Source organism: Haliaeetus leucocephalus, unplaced genomic scaffold (genome assembly GCF_000737465.1).
Source record: "Haliaeetus leucocephalus isolate CR32 unplaced genomic scaffold, Haliaeetus_leucocephalus-4.0 Scaffold2, whole genome shotgun sequence".
In the NCBI taxonomy this organism is placed as follows: domain Eukaryota; kingdom Metazoa; phylum Chordata; class Aves; order Accipitriformes; family Accipitridae; genus Haliaeetus; species Haliaeetus leucocephalus.
The window spans coordinates 243,374-260,872 of NW_010972438.1; the positions used below are offsets into that span (position 1 = coordinate 243,374).

Consider the following 17,499-nt stretch of genomic DNA (forward strand, 5'->3'; position numbering starts at 1 on the left):
TTCAAGAGCTCGGTGAAGGTGATGACGGTGAACTACAACACGGCGGGAGAGCTGAGCGAGGGGGCGAGGTGAGCGCGGGGGCGCGGCGGGGTCTGCGCCTTCCTCACAGACGTCTCGGCTTGCGGGGGGGGCTGCACCTCCCTCAGAGACATCTCGACGTGCGTTTGTGTGTTCTTCTCCTCCTTTCCAGAAAGTTTGTGTTTTTCAACATCCCCCAGATCCAGTACAAGAACCCCTGGGTGCAGATCATGCTGTTCCGGAACATGACCCCCTCGCCCTTCCTCCGCTTCTACCTGGGTAGGTGCCGCCGGGACCGGCGAGCCGGGCCTGCCCCCCTTTCCCGCCCTGAGCCCCCAGGGGGGGTTCCCCCCCGCAGATCCGTCTGCAGGAGGCATCAGCGCAGCGACGGTTTTCACGCTGGAAGCGTGATTTGATCTGCATGTCTGTCATTCGAACTCGGCCTCGGCGTCTGGGCCTGCGACGTGGGAGGGAGGGTGCTTGTTCAGTGACATATTAGCAAAGAGCCTGCGCTCACCTCCGCTGCCTCTCACTTCTGCCAGCTGTCCTAGGGGCACCCTAGATGAGGGCTTTACTTTTTCTGTTGAAACATTGCAGTGTACATCAACCATAGAAGAGAAGTAGACATCTTCGGTTTCCATGTTTCAAAACTTTTTGCAGCTACCATGAAACAGCATGCAGTGGGGAAGAGGTACCGTTTGATATATTATGACAAATCTTTCTTGACAGACAACGGAGAACAAGTTTTGGTGGACGTGGAAGATAAAACCAACAAAGAGATAACTGAGCACATTAAAAAGATCTTGGGGAAAAGCAAGTAAGTAACGTACAGTCTAGCACACATCATACTATCCCTGCATACTTTTGTTTTGTATAGAGAAGGAAATACCACTTCTTCCAGAAAAACATGAGCTAGGTGAAGTCCACAAGCTAGTAACTGTAAATCCATCTTTCTGGTAAATTGCGTCCAGGGAAGGGAGAGGAAACATTGCCATTCAGGCTTCTGATAGTAACAAACAGATCTCTTTTCTAGAGAAACACTTGAAAAAGAGGAAAGAGAAAGGAAAAAACTATCACATCCAGCAACTTTTGGGCCCAAGAAGTATCATCTGCGAGAATGCATGTGTGAAATTGAAGGCCAAGTTCCCTGCCCTGCTTTTGTGCCACTGCCCAAAGAGATGAGGGGAAAATATAAAGCTGCTATGAAGAACGAAGCATCAGCCTGATGTCTCAAGTCATGGAGTTGTTCTTCCTTAGGGCTGGATGATCAAGGTACTTAAGTGAGAGAGAAGAGCTAACAGCTCCTGGAGACAGGAACGAGCAAGTTCATACAATACAGACAACCTTGCCTCCTGAGTCTTCTTACAGCTACAACTAGAATAATTAAAGTGAAAAATAAATAAAGGTTGAAAACCCAGTGCTTTTGGTGCCAGTTTTACAAAGCATTAACAGTCAACACTGCGTAAAAGGAAAACGGAACAAGGAAAACAATGACTAGGGCCCCATTTCCTACTCGTGCCTGCATGTATAAGGTTATGGCATAGACTAGACTAAAAAGTTAATTTATCTTAGAAGCAGCACAGAATTCCACAATTTATAGAAAGTGGTCTAAAAGTGTTTCTGCTGATTTCCATCTTTTACTAGCTGAAGACAGTCAAATCATAATGTAACCCCAGGCTCAAACTACATGGGAAATTTTCTTTATTTAGTTACCACTCAGAAACAGTTAAAAGTCTCACTTGCAACAAGATACAACTTTTGCAGTTGATACTGCAGCTCTGAGAAGCACTGATCAAGGCAAGAATATCAGCAAAGGAGAACATGTAAGTTGGTATTTGAAAAATACATTTTACAATTATCTTTATTGCCCTAAAAAAAACCCCCAAAACTTAAAGCTACTCTTAAATTAAGACAATTTCCTAAACAGTCTTCCTTTAAAGAAAAAAAAAAAAAAAGCCATAGAGAACTGTGTCAAGGTTTATCAACTTCCAGCAAATTCTACCAAGCAAGTCTGTTGTGCTTCTAAGTCCAGCACTGCCCTCTAACTCCTCTTAACCTCAAACACTCCTGCTTCCTGCACATGATCAAAAAAGCCTTCTAAATCATTATAGCATCTGCCTCACTAAACAACTACACCATACCTATAATGGTATATAAACATATGATAGATTGTACTGTATTGCTTGGAATTTGGTAATTGCACATACCTTTAAGTCAGGCTTATATATGCAAATTACTGTGAAACTCTATTTCAGCATTTCTGAGCTAATGGTCAAGTACAAAATTTCACACCAGTTCAAGCATCCTGTAAGAACTGTCAAGGACAAGTACAGCACAAAATAAACATGTTGTTTTATTTCATCTCTGTTTACAAAGTTTCCATACAGAGTAGTGCATGCAGTTTTAACAAAAGTCAATGCTAGTTATTTATTGAGCTTTATGGTTAAGATGTCTTCATTCCATTGTGCCTTCTGAGCCTCACAGCAGTCCAAATACCAGCATAAGGTCTTCAACTTTGGAGATGACTTTAGTATTGGACGTCTAGTCTATCACATTTAACACTGACAAAGATCATGAGGTATGCTAGTCTTATCTGCTTGTAAAAATACATTACATGTACAATAAGGATACTTTATTAGTGTATTAGACTGAAAATACAAACAAGGCAGGATAGTTGCAACAAGGAAAAAACACTTTTAAAATGCGAAAGCTGAAGCCACTGAAAATTTTTCATCTTGATACCAAAAAAAGCTTGGATTACAGTGCAGGGAGCAATCCTCTTGACTAGCAAACAAGTCTGTCTTAAATAACTACCTTATACTATTTCTGTTAAAACAATTCCAGGGATTATGTTTAGCTAGCTTAACATTTACTTTTTTGCTGCCTTCATAAATCTGGTGCCACAGTGCACGTTTTGTTAGTTTATGACCTTCCACAATCCTCTGTTCTTCATTTCACTCCGTGCAAAAGTAACACTCAGGGACTCAATCAACTCTAATAAACATCTCAGTATAAAAACTTCATGGTCTTAAGACAACCTGTTGTGCACCTCTTTCAACTTCAGATTTAGGCTACAGTAAGAACATCAGCTGTCCTTAACTGGCTGTTCTAAGTTATTTTGATCAGTTACTAGTACTGTTCTGTTAGGTGAGGATATAGATGGTTTGTTTTTTTTTTTAAACAACAGTTCCACAAGTCCCTACCTCCACTTAACTTATAGCAAAACTAGAGTTCCCGCTCTTTAGGTAGCATAATTATTTGTGTGTCTAAAATATTATGCAATGCTTGGGTTACAGCTATGTTAATATATATCATCAGAGACATAGTTAAAAGACATGTTGCTTTCCATAAAAGTTTACACTTCTGAGTAAGCCCACTATTACTAGTGCTATGCAGTGTGATCTGCCTGATTTTCCTCTATTTCAGCTTTAAATACACCCTTTAGACTAACTCCTCCCCACCACCCTTTCAAACACTGATGCCTGATGATGGACCTCTGCCTTTCAAAGACAAAAATCAAAGCAGCTCAGGCTCCATCTTTTACAAAGATACAGGCTGACCTAATCCTGAAGTGATCCTACATTTCTGATACCAATCTTCAGAAGCCCAGCTCTAAGCCCTCCTGCATCACAGGTGCTGGCCATCAGCTAGTCATCCTCCAGGCCACAGGATCACAAGATGACTCCAATCCGGAGCTTCTTATTTAAGACAGACATGCCTGATTCTCATAATGGCTTCTGAGGGGAGTCAGATATGAAGGAGAATTGTTGCTATTTGGCACTATCGCAGCCACAGACTTCGTCTCCCAGCTTTCACAGAATTCCAGTTCAGTGGCACTTCAGCTCTCCATTATAAACAAGATTTTTGTTCCTTGAATGCTACAAAAAGAGGGTTCCAGTCTCACAAATATGACAAACATGATCATTCTGTCACCCAGAGAATTTAAAGGAATGTAGAGATTCCATAAGATAATTAGGAATTGGAGGGTCACCCTTTATATTATAGTTTGCAATGGTGCTAGCCTGATGCTCTTTTCCCCAGAAATGAGTAGATACTTCTTGTCTCACAAGCAAGGCTCTGAAGCCAGCATGGCACGCTCTATTACACCGTAGTTTCTGCTCAGAGCAAATGGGAAACTAAAAGTGATGAAAAGACAGCATCCAAATTTTACTTGGGAATTTTTATAAACACACTAAAACGTTACTCATATTAAGATCAGTTATAAAGTTCTTCTCAGTCTTAAAATCCCTTTGATATATTAGCATTGCACAAAACTGATCTGCAAGCCTGTATATTCTGCACCTCAAAGAATCACAGTAGCCTTTTAACAGCACTTTCTCATAACACCATTAGGCAATTAAGCTAGCCTGTAACACTGCACTGTGTCCTTATCAGAGGATGCAAAAGTTTTAGAAAAGTCTTCGTCTCTCTTTAGTCAAAGCCCAACTTGAAAGGTCAATGCTACAACAGAAAGGGGGAAAGATGACAAACCAACATTGCAACCATTTCCAAATCATAGTTCCCTATTAGCACTTAACCACTTTGACCAAAATAAGCACACAATAAGACCAGTAAGCATTAAAAGTGTTTAACAAGTTATTTTAAAATTTCTTAGTATAAGCATTTGAGACCAGCAGCATATCTCAATAATTCTTTCTTCCAAGACTGAGTAGTAGTGGAAATGCCTAACTGAAAGTGCATAAAAGTCAAGATTCTCCCAATTCCCTCTTGTGATCTGTACTCCTGGTTATAAGTATCTGCTCTACAGTCTCACATTTAACAGCAGACATAAAATAATTATTACACAGCCCTACTGCTGATTCAGCAGTTGGATTTCTCCTTCTGCTTTGCTAATGTGCGCTTCAATTCCTTTAAGTTCTCTGTCAGTACCTCCACCTCATCCATTCGTCCGCTATGTTTGGCATCAAATATATAAGCTTTGATATTATCTATCTGTTGGAGAAGCAGCTCTTCCTCTATAGCCTCCTCTCCAGAGATCTCATTGCCATCCTCCACTTCAAAGGGATTGGTAGAGGATCCCTCTTCAAATGGATTCCCAGAATTCCAACTGTCCCCAGGCTTTTGAAATGGATTTTCATCCTCTTCAAAAGGGTTTGAAGTACTGCCAGGTGCTCCATTAGTTTGTTCATCCTCCTCCTCCTCATTTTCAAATGGATTATATTCTTTTTTATCACTTTGCAGAGCTGTGTTAGAGAAAGAAACCATTGCAGAAGTGTCCTTGGCAAATGGGTTAGCAAGATCTTCCTCTAACTGAGGGGTATCTGCTTCATCTTCAAAGGGGTTTAGACAGGCTGTCTGATCTTGGTCTTTGTCACACTGTGGGACATTCTGGGGTTTGAGTGTGAAGATCAAGTGCTCTTTAGCTGGCAGCTGCTCAACAGCAGGAGTTTCAAAACTTGGGTCCACTTTGATCTGAGTAATATCCAAATCCAATGCATGTGCCGTCAAGTTCCAGTTCTCTTTTGCAACTTCACGCTGATGCTGCTTGACTTCTCTGAAGTCTAAGGAGAGTGTCCTTGAATGTTGAGACATGAATTTGTGTTGTTCTCTTTCCCACTCTTTTTCACGAAGGACCTGAAGTTCCTCCCTCTGCATCTCTTCCTCTTCTGCCTGTTTTTTAGAAAGCTCAATAGCTTTCAGAGTTTGTTGTTGATCGTATTCATCCTGAAGCTGCCTCAGGTTCTCTTGCAACATATGGACCTCATCTATCCTATTAGCTGCCTTTGCTTGCTTAATAAAGGATGTGATATTGTCAATCTGCTGAAGAAGTGGGTCTGCTATCTCTCTCTCTCTTGATATGCTAGATGTAGGTAACCAGCCTTCAGATTTCCTGACTGTTCCTTTTTTCAGGTGAGTTGCATCACCATTAACTGTGGCTGTACATCTGGTGATAAAATCTTTCTGCTTTTCCTCTTGTTTTCCATGTGTTTCAAGAGCCAGCTAAAACAAAAAACATGTAGTAAGAGAACACTTAAGAGCTTGAAAACATCTGTTCTAAGTATCCATAGGTAAAAGTAGTCAGCCGATCTTAGACATTGCTGGCTGTCACTGAAAGGGATTAGCTGCACTTTTGGTTACTTTGCAGAAAATGCTTATTTTCACAATATTACCTAAATGATTCCTTTCAGTTTGTTTGTGATGTTATTGATCAAAATCCCATGATATCTGCCTCTACAAATGTGAGGGCAAGTAGGAGCAGTTACAGTGCTTTTATATAGAGCAAAAAAATGCCTAATGCAACTGTGCAAAGAGTGGTCTAGATTGATTTGGACAGTAACTGTATCACATCTGACTAAAGCAGACATCTGTAATAGAACATATGTGTTAAAGGTCACTGATATCATTAACTTTTGGAGTGCAATGAATCTCATTTCTCAACTTCTACCTCAAGATAAAACTGGTTTAGTTTACAATTAATGTCCTCCCTCCTAACTGAAAACAACCTCTCTCTGAAGAGGTGTCCTTGTTCTACTATGTCCTTTTTCACTACCAAAGAAGTCTCCAAATTTTACTTGTGCAAATGAACTCCAGAACACAATCTGAAAACCCATATAAACTAAAGTACTTAGCTTAGGGCTTGCTCTGCATGCACTGCAGCAGAAACCGCATGTGCAACCAAGTCACTGCTGCTTTCTAGAAGTGTTCAGCTGCTCAGTACACACCTACTTATTTTCTGGACAGAATACAACTATAGTGTTACATGAATCCCTGAAAAAGGGTACAGAATGATCTGCATTAAAAAAAAATGAAAAACTGAAATCCAATGTTAAAGGCAACTATTCATACACAAACAGCTACTAGGCTTAAGGCCTTGAAGGAGGCTCTGATACAACATGTAACAGATCTTAACCTGCCTTACCATATGCAGTCTTCTCTTCTTCATTTCTTCATACTGATCTTTGGTTGGCAGGGACATTAGGCCAAGCAGTTTTTCCTGGCAAAAATTGAAATATTTACAGTTGCTTGCAGGCATTCAGCCAATTTTCAAGTACTTGAAAAGAGAGATACCACCAACAGAACACTCCACAAACAAATAAAAGGTACTTCTGCACTGCAGTCATTGCTGCAAGTCTGAGCACATCTTTGCTGCTGTAACTATACTGCTAGGTTCACACTTCAGCAAGAGACAAAGCCAAGATTCACACATTCTCTTAGGTCCCTAAACTCAATGATGCTCTGACTACACTATCTGTATTGAAGCTAGCTCATTTAAGGCTACCAAAAGTCATTAGGGGAATTACAGAAAATGTATAGAACTAAACCTCCTGTCAAAATAGTTCCAAGCCACAGGGATGCCTGGCAAAGAAGAGAACACTGTATAAAATTTACATTCAGCTCATAACATACGCTTCATTTACCTGAACAAAAAGTGTAGCTGAATATCTTATCATTCTCTGAAGTTGTAGTGTTTTAGGATGAGGTTGGGGATCTTCATGCAAGCCTAGACTCAAAATCTTCTTACTGAATCAAAGCAAACATACAGCCTCATCAGTTCAAAAACAAGGGCCAGTGAAAACACAACAGAAGGGGAGAGAGACAATATTGGATGTAAAACTTCTGATGTTCTTTTAGGTAAACCATTTTGGATATTACCAGTTGTAACACTTTCCACTCCCACACTTTTTTTTTAAAAAACAAAACCAAAACAACACAACAAACTTGTGCCATTACTTGTTTCCTCTGTGCTTAGTTATTTCCACTGCAGAGAAAACCATGATTTTTAAGGCTGGAAAAGGAAGTAGAAATTGATGGTGCACAGGAACAGCATCTACCTTTTCACATGCTATTTATAACAGAGCAAATTGATTATCCATATGAAAAAGCAGGTATATGCTACACAAACAGACACTAACAGTTGAAAAAAAACCTACAGAGAAGTCATAACAGAGGGAGATACATACAAGCTGGGGGTGGGGAGACAGATCTTTTACCTTAAGGCATCTATAAATTCATATACTTTTTGAATCTCCACCCTCAAGTCATTAGCGTGTTCAAGATTGTAGGTTGTCTCGCCAGCACTAGGAAATAAATACAACTTTATTGTAAGTCATGCATCCAGCTAACATCACATACAACACTAGAAGTTATCTCAAGATGACTAAGATTCAGCAATGGTAAGGATAGCTAACACTAAAGGGGCTGAATTATTTTATTTCAGGCTCATTGTGTTTAAAAACACTTTCTTTGTGACAGAAGTGGAAAATGACAATCATTTTCTGAACATTAACATTTAACAGATCGTTTATTTATGATTGTATTTTTTACTATTATAGGAGAAATTGTATTTTAACACAAGAACACCACTCTACCAATAACATATAAAATACACACATACTTAGCAAACACATCTATTTTGTGGGTTTTTTTCCACGCGATCGGGTGCAGAAAAAACACTAAGTAACTATACCATTAAATTAAAATAGTTATCTCTACTAACATTTGTCAGAAAGCAAAAGCGTACAACCCCACATGCGTATAATATTTAAGATGCTAGTAACCGACTGTCCACATGGGGACACAATCAATTATATGCACTTCAATCGAATCTCACATTTATTGGTAAAACAAATTAGGATTTACAGAGAAGACTCTTCACCAGTTGTTAGCTTCCCTCTCCTTTTATATCACAAACATAAAAGATAAGGATCACTCTCTCAAAAGCAACTTCACTACCCATGTGACTCCAGTTTCTGGGACTCACTACTAGTCAGAAATCTTTAATTTCATGAGTAAGAAGTCTGTTTTCTGACATGTGCTTCCATTATCCAGGATATTCATATTTTTTACTTTTCTCCAGCTGTCAAGTGACATAAAACCAGCTCTCATGAAGTCATAATAAAAAGCAGTAATAGCTTAGCATGTTTTTCACCTTCTGTACTTGTTTCTTCCTTTTGGGACGTTTGCATTTACAAAACCAGTTTTGTTACAATGAACGACAGCCTATTTTTTCTACAACTATCTGATCTAAAGGACGGATACAGAAATACTTGTTAACTTTAACTTCCCAAATGGACATGCTTCATAGTCCAAGACCAATGTGTGTATTTCTCTACTATACAAGCTAGAAGTATAAGCTGACAACGTCTTGCAGATATAGCTGGAGAGATTTAAGTTACCACAGTGAGAGACTACTGCAAGAAATTATGCACAGAAGTGTGATATGTGAATGCTGCTTATCCACTGCAGCACAGGGCAGGCCAGCCAGATTTAGAACAATCGTCAGGTGAAGGTGGCTTGCTTTACACCAGAACAGATGAGAAGCATTCAAACAATCCTTTGCTGCTGGCACTACTTGGAAGCCATACCATCCAGCTGAGGGCAGTACTATCCTACTTCAACTCTTTCGAAGAGGCTCATTTAACGCAACAAGAATTGTAGCCTTGTACTTCCTTTTTGCAAAGATGACATGTCAAAGAACAACAGTGGCAACTCACTGGGAAGCGGCTTTAAAAAATAAATCAGGTTTCTTCTCTGTATGCTATGTTACCATTAATAATTCAGTACTACTTTGACGAGCATCCAAAAGACAACAGATACTCCTAACACTGCTTTTTCTTATAATTTACACACTCTTGAAGCCTTAGCATGCCACTTCCTTACTCCTTCCCACACTTTGGGAAGGAAAAATACATATATTCATAAACAAAAATCAGTGAATGGGGCTTACTTTAGTGATTCTGCCATCCTTATGTATTCTGGCGCCTTCTGGTCAACCTTCTCCATGCAAAGTCGGAGTTTCTTGTTTAAAACAAAATGTATAAAAAAAGAACTTATTATTACACTAATGCAAGAACATGCTGACATAAACCATTCATGCTGCCTGTGCACATTCAAAGTTAACTGTGATGAAGAAGGCCATTTAACTATTCAGGATAATGAGACCCTCCAGTTATCTTCGGAACACAGAAAGCATGGTCAGGAACAGAGAAAGACTCCCTGTGCCCCTGCAAGGTGAATTTTGAATTCAGAAGCTGTTTTAATGGATGACTTGGACAACTTCTAGCCTTACATCTCTTCACAAAGAGCACCAACAGAAATTCCCCTAATACTAACCTGGGGGGTTTATGGACTCTACTGAAAAGATACCTGATGATCGTCAGTACCCGCTTTCAAAGCATATTTGAACACAATGTTCCAGCCATATGCTGTTGATGGATATAGATGGTTCAAAAAAGCATTTGTCATCAGCATGAGGACAAACAGTGCTGACAACATTGAGTCCTATAGTTCCAGTGCAGCCCATCCATGAAGTGCACAGCATATCATTGGTTTAGACAAGAACTGTTCTGAGGAATCCCAGCTGACATAGTTCACAATTTTAAGAGAGAGGCACCTCAGAAGTTAGTTCCAGATGATAAGAATGAAGATGTATCTTAAAATTATGTTTAAAGTTATCGTGGGATATAAATACTATACCGCAACTGGCTCCATCATTTCAGATGTATCTGTTACATGGCATTAACACCCAACAGTCCATTCTAACAGAAGTGAGTATTAAGTCATAAAGAGCTTGGACATGAGATAACAAGCCAAAAGTCAAGGAGTGACAACTGCAGATATATACACTGAGGATGAAAGCAGCAAGGAGTTTGATTTACCTCATAGAGTTTCACAATTTCTGGAGTGTATTCTCTCTCATCAATCTGTTGTTCTCTTTTCAACAGGGTATCTTTGCAGTGCTGACAACAACGGATTCGGTCATCATCCTTCTCATCCAGAACTGAGCTCACACTGCTTATGCTGCTAATGCTGCTACGGCGGGAGCCATGGACACTATTAGGTGAGGAGTTTGGGCTAGTATGAGAACCCAAGGACTCTTTGCTGGCACTAGTCAGTTTGCCTAGAAATTATAGACAGGTGATTTTACAGTGACTGGAGAAGCCAACAGATTCTACCAACATGAATGAATTGCACTCGAACAGAAACTTTACATTCAGGTAATAATAGAAAACCAAGCTGAAACAGTCTGCTGAAAGACATGCAAAGAACCCATGACAACCAAGACTGCAAGGCAGAATTTGGGTCTTCACTGTAAGTCCTGCTCCATTCTAAAAGCAGCTAGAGAGCAGACTGCTGAGAACCACCTACTTTGCTTCTGCCTAGAAGCGTTCTCACATTGGGAGCTTGTATAGTTGTAGAACAGTGTGTGGAAGAACAGGTATGTTAACGTTGTCCATGTTTTGTGCTTGAATGCTCCAAAAAGCACACTTAATGTCATTTATTTCCACAGAAAATACAGTCTCCTCTCCAATGCACTAGATGAGAAAATTAAAGTTCTAAGGTTTCTTAAAGGCTTGTGGATGAATTTCTTTAATGTGAGCATTTGGGCAACCACGGGCAAGAGTGGAAATAGCCACAATAGTTTTAAATGTCAAGAACCTTGGCAGTTATAATTCCTAAAGTTAATACCTTCACAGTTATGGTACTCAGTAGAATAAGACACTAAATATCAATTATATCTACTAGTAGAATATGCTACTACTTCTGGTAACTGTTGCAGTACTATGTAACACTTTCAAATCTGAAGAAGAAATGGAGACAAAGAATGGAGAAATCATTCTTCTTCTTTTGTCTCACAAACAAATGTCTGCATGAAACTGAGTAACACATTAAGGACCAAGTTTTCTGCCCAGGCAGAATATTACCAGCAGCCTTTTTTCCAATGGCAAAAAGCCAGGATGCAGTTAGCACCCCGAGTGAGCTAAGGAAAGGAGGCATTAACACCACACACTGTACTTACTTGCCAAAGGAAGACTGACAACTTCCATGCACTTCTTGCACATAATAGACCCACAAAGGCGGCAGTGGTGACGTCGGTTTCGAATACTGAACTTATTGCCACAGTCTGGACAAAATGGAACATCCTGATCACTGACCCAAGGCACAACAGACTTCTCTATAGCTATGATCAGGCAAGAAGGCAGGGAATACACACAACATAAGATATTCATTCAGTTAATTCCTCAGCTAGTTAAACTATAGGAGCAAATAGTCTGAGGTAAGCTCATACCAACCTCTTATTTTAGCTGACTCAGTGTTTGCTCTGTCAAACGATGTAAGCTAGTAGAAGATAAACAATACACTCAAGAAAATTGTACTTTTGCAAGAAAAAAAGAAAACAACAAAACCCAGCACAACAAGAAAAAGAAACCTGGCATTTTTAAGAGATAGGAGTCTCAGCCTGTTTTACACCAGATTCCTGCAACTTTCCTGTTTATTTCTAATGCCATATTCATACAAGTAGTGCTAAACAATGACTGCCAAACCTGTACAAATCAGACCATTTTGGACATAATCTTTACAGCATCCGACATTACTGCATCTGAGCCAAAATGTGAGTATATCACTGGCAGATTCTGAAGAACGAGTAGCTGGAAGAATCATGACAAAAACATTAGGGAGAAATTTAGTAAAGTAAAAGATGGAGAAAATATACAGGAAAACAGATGGTTCTTGAAGCACATGGAAGTAGCATCTTCACCTTGAAAACAGTGCATAGAAACAGAAATTGTATCCACAGTACAGGGTCAGACCAAGCACAATACTCAAGAATAAAAAAGCAAAACAGTAACATGTGAAGATAGCCATAGTTTAGTACCCTTTATAAAGTGCACTGCCAGATAAATGGGCACACTTCGTACTAAAATATGATTTTTTTTTTAATCTAGGAAACATTCAGAAGGCTGGAATATTAAAAAGAGGCAAATTTACCTTTTCTAACCTGATTATTAACTTATTGACTTCAACTACATAGTGATCAATCCTGGCTGCTCGGTATTTCTTGAAATCAGAAAGATGGCTTCTCATAGCACCTGAAGAGATAGCAGAAAGTTTTCATCATCAGCCAGGTGTTCTGTATGGATTTAAATGCATTTAAATGCCTCTTGAAAGACAGCTGTCTCTTCTTTTCACCATTTATTTCTCATGTTCAAATCAAATCTTAAAGACACATTAGAATCCTATATTTTTCCAGTGCTGCTCTAAATAAAACATGCAGGTTAAAGCCTAATCTCCAGGCTAGCAATAAACAGTGTTTTATTTCTACTACAGAAAACAACAGGCACTATGTTAAAGGGAATATCTGCAACATTTTTTTTCCCCTCCATCCCTTGGTTACATTTGGCAACCTACTATCAACTAGTAGTATTCTCAAAACCAACTCATTTTAATTTCCTGGCTATGTGTTGAACAAAGGGAAGAGGCAGGTCCAGTGATTACTGGAGGTCTATGCAACAGCAATTTCTCTTTCAGACTCCTGATCATCTTTCCACCTTTAGAAGTCTGAATCAAATCCTTGATGACAATTCAGATTTACAGAAAACAGATCACCAAGTATACAAAAGAACAATCTAGCATCTATTTAAGAAATGCACAATTCGTACTCGACAACGCTGGTTTCAAGTTTAAGTTTTGATCCTTTTCCAAGTAAGATGAGCCAGGTATTAAAAATCAAAGTTACAGACAAAAAAAAAAAACCACCACAAAAAACCCCTTTATTCTGACTGGTAGAACACAAAAACAGATGTTGCTTTTTGATACTACCTATGCTAAGTGTAAGAATCTCACTTCCTCATGCTAGTGAAATAACCAAAAAACCTCCAAAGCTGAATTCATAGGAATGAAAGGGCCCCTCTGGGTAACTGAATTCAGCCACTGCTTTGCAGACATCACACAGTCCCTTTCACAAACCTACCAAATCCCATCCTAAAATCCATAAGGTTCATCTTCTCCACTCCAATCAGAAAACAGTTGCTCGCTTCTCTAATGTTCAGAAGCCTTCTGCTAGTTCACTGCCTAAATTTATTCTTAGCTAATATTTATACCATGATTGCTGCTGAAATAGTTACAAAGTGAAAAGTATAATAATCTACAGAACTCTGACTCTGCAGACCCGAAGGACTAAGTCCTAGTCTGTCAGCAGCACAGGGGAAACTTTCCCAGGCTCCACCAGAGGTAGCACTGCTTCCTCCCCCATGAGAAGAGCCACAATATTTCAGTAGTACTGTAAGAGGCAATTTCCAGTAGCAGTATTTGTAATTATAGGCTCAGCAAACTTATCCTTGAAATTCTACAACATAGATTTATGTTCAGAGGCGTGGGTTTGGGGTTAGGGTTTTTTTGTTTTGTGGGTTTTTGCCTCTTCCCCCTCCACCCCCCCGAGTAAACCTCTTCTCAATGAGAGATGATCTACACCTCAAAACCAAGGAAAAAGCTGAAAGAGTTTAAGTCAATGGACAAGTCTTTTGTCAGACTTGTAAACTAACAACTACGTTAAGTGTAGCCCAAAAGCTGGAGATTTTATATAGCTATAGCTTAATTATTAATTAGTGGATTATCTGTTTTGTAAAAAGCCACTAGACGGTTGCAGAACACCTCCAAGAAGCTAGATGCACAGAGGTAAACACATATCCAGCAGGCCTCAACAGCTCAGGCACAATGACATGACAAACAGCTATCCTGCTCTCAAGGTTAGTTGGGGTACTGATTCTATATTTTTTTTCCCCCCTATTATCTGCATTTTCCCCATCACACCACACAATTTAAGCAGACTGCACAAAATCAATATGCAAACCAGAACCCCATGCTACAGTGAATCAAACACAATACAGACACAATTCCATGCAACTTCAGCAATACTGTAGCACTTTCCCAATTAAGATTAAAAGAAAAGTTATCCCCACTGCATATCGCTTTCTAGCTCTCCTACCTACTTCCTGGGGCTCCCACATGTATGGATCAACTCCACCATAGCTGAATGATTCATATCGTTCCTGAGATCCAGAATCAGTTCTGTCATCCCCTTCTCGTTTCAGCAATTTCTTCTTTGCTCTTTTGGCCTTCTGGACTAGATCTAAAAAAGATAAACCCAAGTTATCAAACGTGGCAGGTAGTCGCCAAATATGTCACATGAAACCAGTATAGAACATTCCTCATCTTTTAGCACAAGTCTTTTTCCTTGACAACAAGTTTATCCTCAACATGTTCTGTTTAGAACAAGAACACGGTCAGAGAACCACAGATGACATGAAATGCTCTGTTATCTGTCATAACACAGCACTAAGGTCCTAATGACAAAACAGTAGTTTTAGACACTCCATTCAGGGATTTCATTGTAAAACAGTAAGCTGTCTTAAACTATGGGACCCATTTCACAGCATTCTGGGACATCATACACATATCTTAATCCTCTGAATTACCAATGATTTTCTCAGGATTCAAGGACATTCAACACTTTCTTTGTCTTGTGGCACAAACTACAAACTAAGAATTTCAGCATGCTTGTACACCTGAATAATTTCAAAAGTACTAAACAGCCCACTGCATTATCTCATATGAATGCTAGTGAGAGGAGGGCAGTCTCCTGGGCCAAAAAAAAAAAAAAAAAAAAAAGACCAGGAAGCTAGCAGAAGTTGAGGGCACTGCTTTTCTTGGCAAACACATTCAGTATCCAGTATCTCCTTGAACTAGATCTTTCAAACATCGAGCTTTCTAACAAGCTGCTGGGAACCATGAGTTAGCATGTCCTTTCACATTTCTAATTTTTTTATTTAGTGTAAAAAACACTGGAACTTCCACCTTGACCTTACTGGAGCCTGTCCCCCTGAGCTTCAGCCACTAAGGCTGTACCAGCAGGCCCCTCATGCAGACATCATACTTCCTAGCAGTTTTTCAGCTGCTGAAGTTATGCTACCTCCCAAAATGACACTCAGTGATATAAAACACACTTCTCAAAAAAACTGTGTCAGGTTAGCGAGGGCTTTGCTAGCACTGTAACATCATCTAAGAAACAAGGTTTTGCCTCCCCACACCTACTCTCAAGCCAGCATAGTAAATGCCAGCTAGAAACTGCAGTTTCTTAAGTGAAGTTTACAATATCTAAATAGAAACTATATTTCCACTCGAGACTCTGAAAGTCTGACATACAAAAGAAGTAGGGACGCCTCATTACTTTGTCACAGACACAAAAGCTTTTCAAGCAAACTTCGCACTCTTGTTTTCCACAGTCAAACTTAACCACCTCAGTATGACTCAACTGATGTAATAAGATGATTTGTAAGCATTTCTAGAACTCCACACAATTAAGATAGTTGGAGTTCAGCACAAAGTTGTGCAACCACTTGTGATGCACAGTTTGAACGCTAGTCCCTAAAACAGGTAGGTTAAATGGGTGATTCTGCTGGTCTTCCTACTTCTAGAAGGAACTTCACTGGATACACCTTGACATGAATAACTAGAACAGAAAGCAAGCAGACAAAACCAACATCCTTTATGCAAGAACACCTATGAAAGATGGCCTGAGAAGTCACAGTACACTATCTTGGATTAAAAGAACACTAGAGAACAAAATCAAAACACAGAACAAGCATTTGTGTTTTTAAACAGAAGCAGCATTTGGGAAATCTTACCAAGCCTAAGTTGTTGTTTTCTTTCCTCTTATCACAATGAAAACCATATTGTTGTTCTGGTTTAAACGCTCCACGGAAGCATCTGTGATTCATTTATGACAGCACTGTACCCATGATGAGAACACGACTGCAGTACTGACCAGCCTACCTTCACTGTCCAGGAAGAACACAGTGCTAAGAGCCAAGAAGTAGCCAGACTGATGGAAAGCAACTTAAAGATTCATTAAATATTCAGCTGTGCTAGCCTTAAAATAGGCTTGTTAAAAACACAAACTTTTCAACTGAGAAAAGAAACTTTTGAAGTAATAATAATCATCAATCTCAGGAAAAAGAAAAAAAAGGGGGGGGAGTAGTAAAAATTCAAGACTGCCAGTATACTAAAACAAAACCATAAAGATTTTTGCAGGGAACACAGAGAATTATCACCGGTTTTTGCACATTTTTCTCTCTGTAAAATGACACTGTGTATGCCAGGGGGAGTAAGAAAAAGGAAATATTTTAGTTAAACAGAATTCAAAGTGATTTTTCAAACACCAGTAAGTCCACAGCACAACCCTGGGACACTCCCAGCACCTACTGCCAGCTCCACCACCCACATTCTTTTCCATCTTTTCCCACTGACAATCTTCCTGAACTTTACACTTTAACTGTGACTACAGTTTTATCTACTGTCAAAACATGGGACTGATGAATTGGTACCTGGCAAGTACCATAGACTGCCCGTATTCTGTAGGGTCTTCAAATAATGCTTGGGAATTCACCTGAGTTACAGTATACACCAGAGTCTTCAGATGAAAACAAAGAAGCCCCCCCAAAAGGCCAAAAATAAAAGTCATGCATAAAATCAGACATTTGAGGAGTGATGTCTTTTAAGTGCCTGCTTTAGAATTTACTTACTGAAAGTATCAGGAACAGCATAAAAATTATGCCTCGGCCTCAGGTAATTCATGGAAAAAATGGAACCCCGTACCTCACTCATAACCCGCTTCAGTTAATATTTCCGCCTTCTCAGGCACTTCAAGAGAGCTCACCGTACAGGCGGCTTGGGTCGTAC

The 17,499-nt window shown here is 39.5% G+C and overlaps 2 protein-coding genes across 3 annotated transcripts; one reads left to right on the top strand and one right to left on the bottom strand.

Annotated features, from left to right (window-relative positions):
• Positions 1–6: 6 nt before the first annotated feature.
• On the top strand, positions 7–1,432 carry MRPS25 (mitochondrial ribosomal protein S25). Its single transcript, XM_010570045.1, has 4 exons — positions 7–68; positions 191–297; positions 748–835; positions 1,052–1,432. Exons 1-4 carry the CDS (start codon positions 22–24, stop codon positions 1,242–1,244), a joined length of 435 nt encoding a protein of 144 aa, XP_010568347.1. The 5' UTR covers positions 7–21; the 3' UTR covers positions 1,245–1,432.
• A 950-nt stretch (positions 1,433–2,382) lies between these two features.
• On the bottom strand, positions 2,383–17,493 carry RBSN (rabenosyn, RAB effector). Of its 2 annotated transcripts, XM_010570064.1 has the most exons (12): positions 17,343–17,409; positions 16,446–16,598; positions 14,747–14,890; positions 12,751–12,851; positions 12,054–12,099; positions 11,780–11,941; positions 10,638–10,879; positions 9,707–9,777; positions 7,971–8,057; positions 7,398–7,500; positions 6,899–6,973; positions 2,383–5,979 (listed from the first exon to the last, which is right to left on the bottom strand). In XM_010570064.1, the coding sequence occupies exons 3-12, from the start codon at positions 14,766–14,768 to the stop codon at positions 4,840–4,842; spliced, it is 2,049 nt and encodes a 682-aa protein (XP_010568366.1). In that variant the 5' UTR covers positions 14,769–14,890; positions 16,446–16,598; positions 17,343–17,409; the 3' UTR covers positions 2,383–4,839. The 2 variants fall into 2 exon arrangements, with proteins under 2 accessions (XP_010568366.1, XP_010568359.1); XM_010570057.1 differs by lacking the exon at positions 16,446–16,598 and having other exon boundaries at positions 17,343–17,493.
• Between the last annotated feature and the right edge of the window lie 6 nt (positions 17,494–17,499).

What these genes read in the sequence shown, in the direction of transcription:
- RBSN (XM_010570057.1), bottom strand. Translation starts at nt 17,424, where the DNA reads ATGAGTGAGGTACGGGGTTCCATTTTTTCCATGAATTACCTGAGGCCG. An exon ending in TAATAATCAGGTTAGAAAAG is followed by an intron (nt 12,100 to 12,750) that starts GTAAATTTGCCT and finishes ATCTTCTACTAG; the next exon opens with CTTACATCGTTTGACAGAGC. An exon ending in TGTCAGTCTTCCTTTGGCAA is followed by an intron (nt 10,880 to 11,779) that starts GTAAGTACAGTG and finishes TATAATTTCTAG; the next exon opens with GCAAACTGACTAGTGCCAGC.
- MRPS25 (XM_010570045.1), top strand. Translation starts at nt 22, where the DNA reads ATGACGGTGAACTACAACACGGCGGGAGAGCTGAGCGAGGGGGCGAG. An exon ending in GAGCTGAGCGAGGGGGCGAG is followed by an intron (nt 69 to 190) that starts GTGAGCGCGGGG and finishes CCTCCTTTCCAG; the next exon opens with AAAGTTTGTGTTTTTCAACA. An exon ending in CTTCCTCCGCTTCTACCTGG is followed by an intron (nt 298 to 747) that starts GTAGGTGCCGCC and finishes CTTTCTTGACAG; the next exon opens with ACAACGGAGAACAAGTTTTG.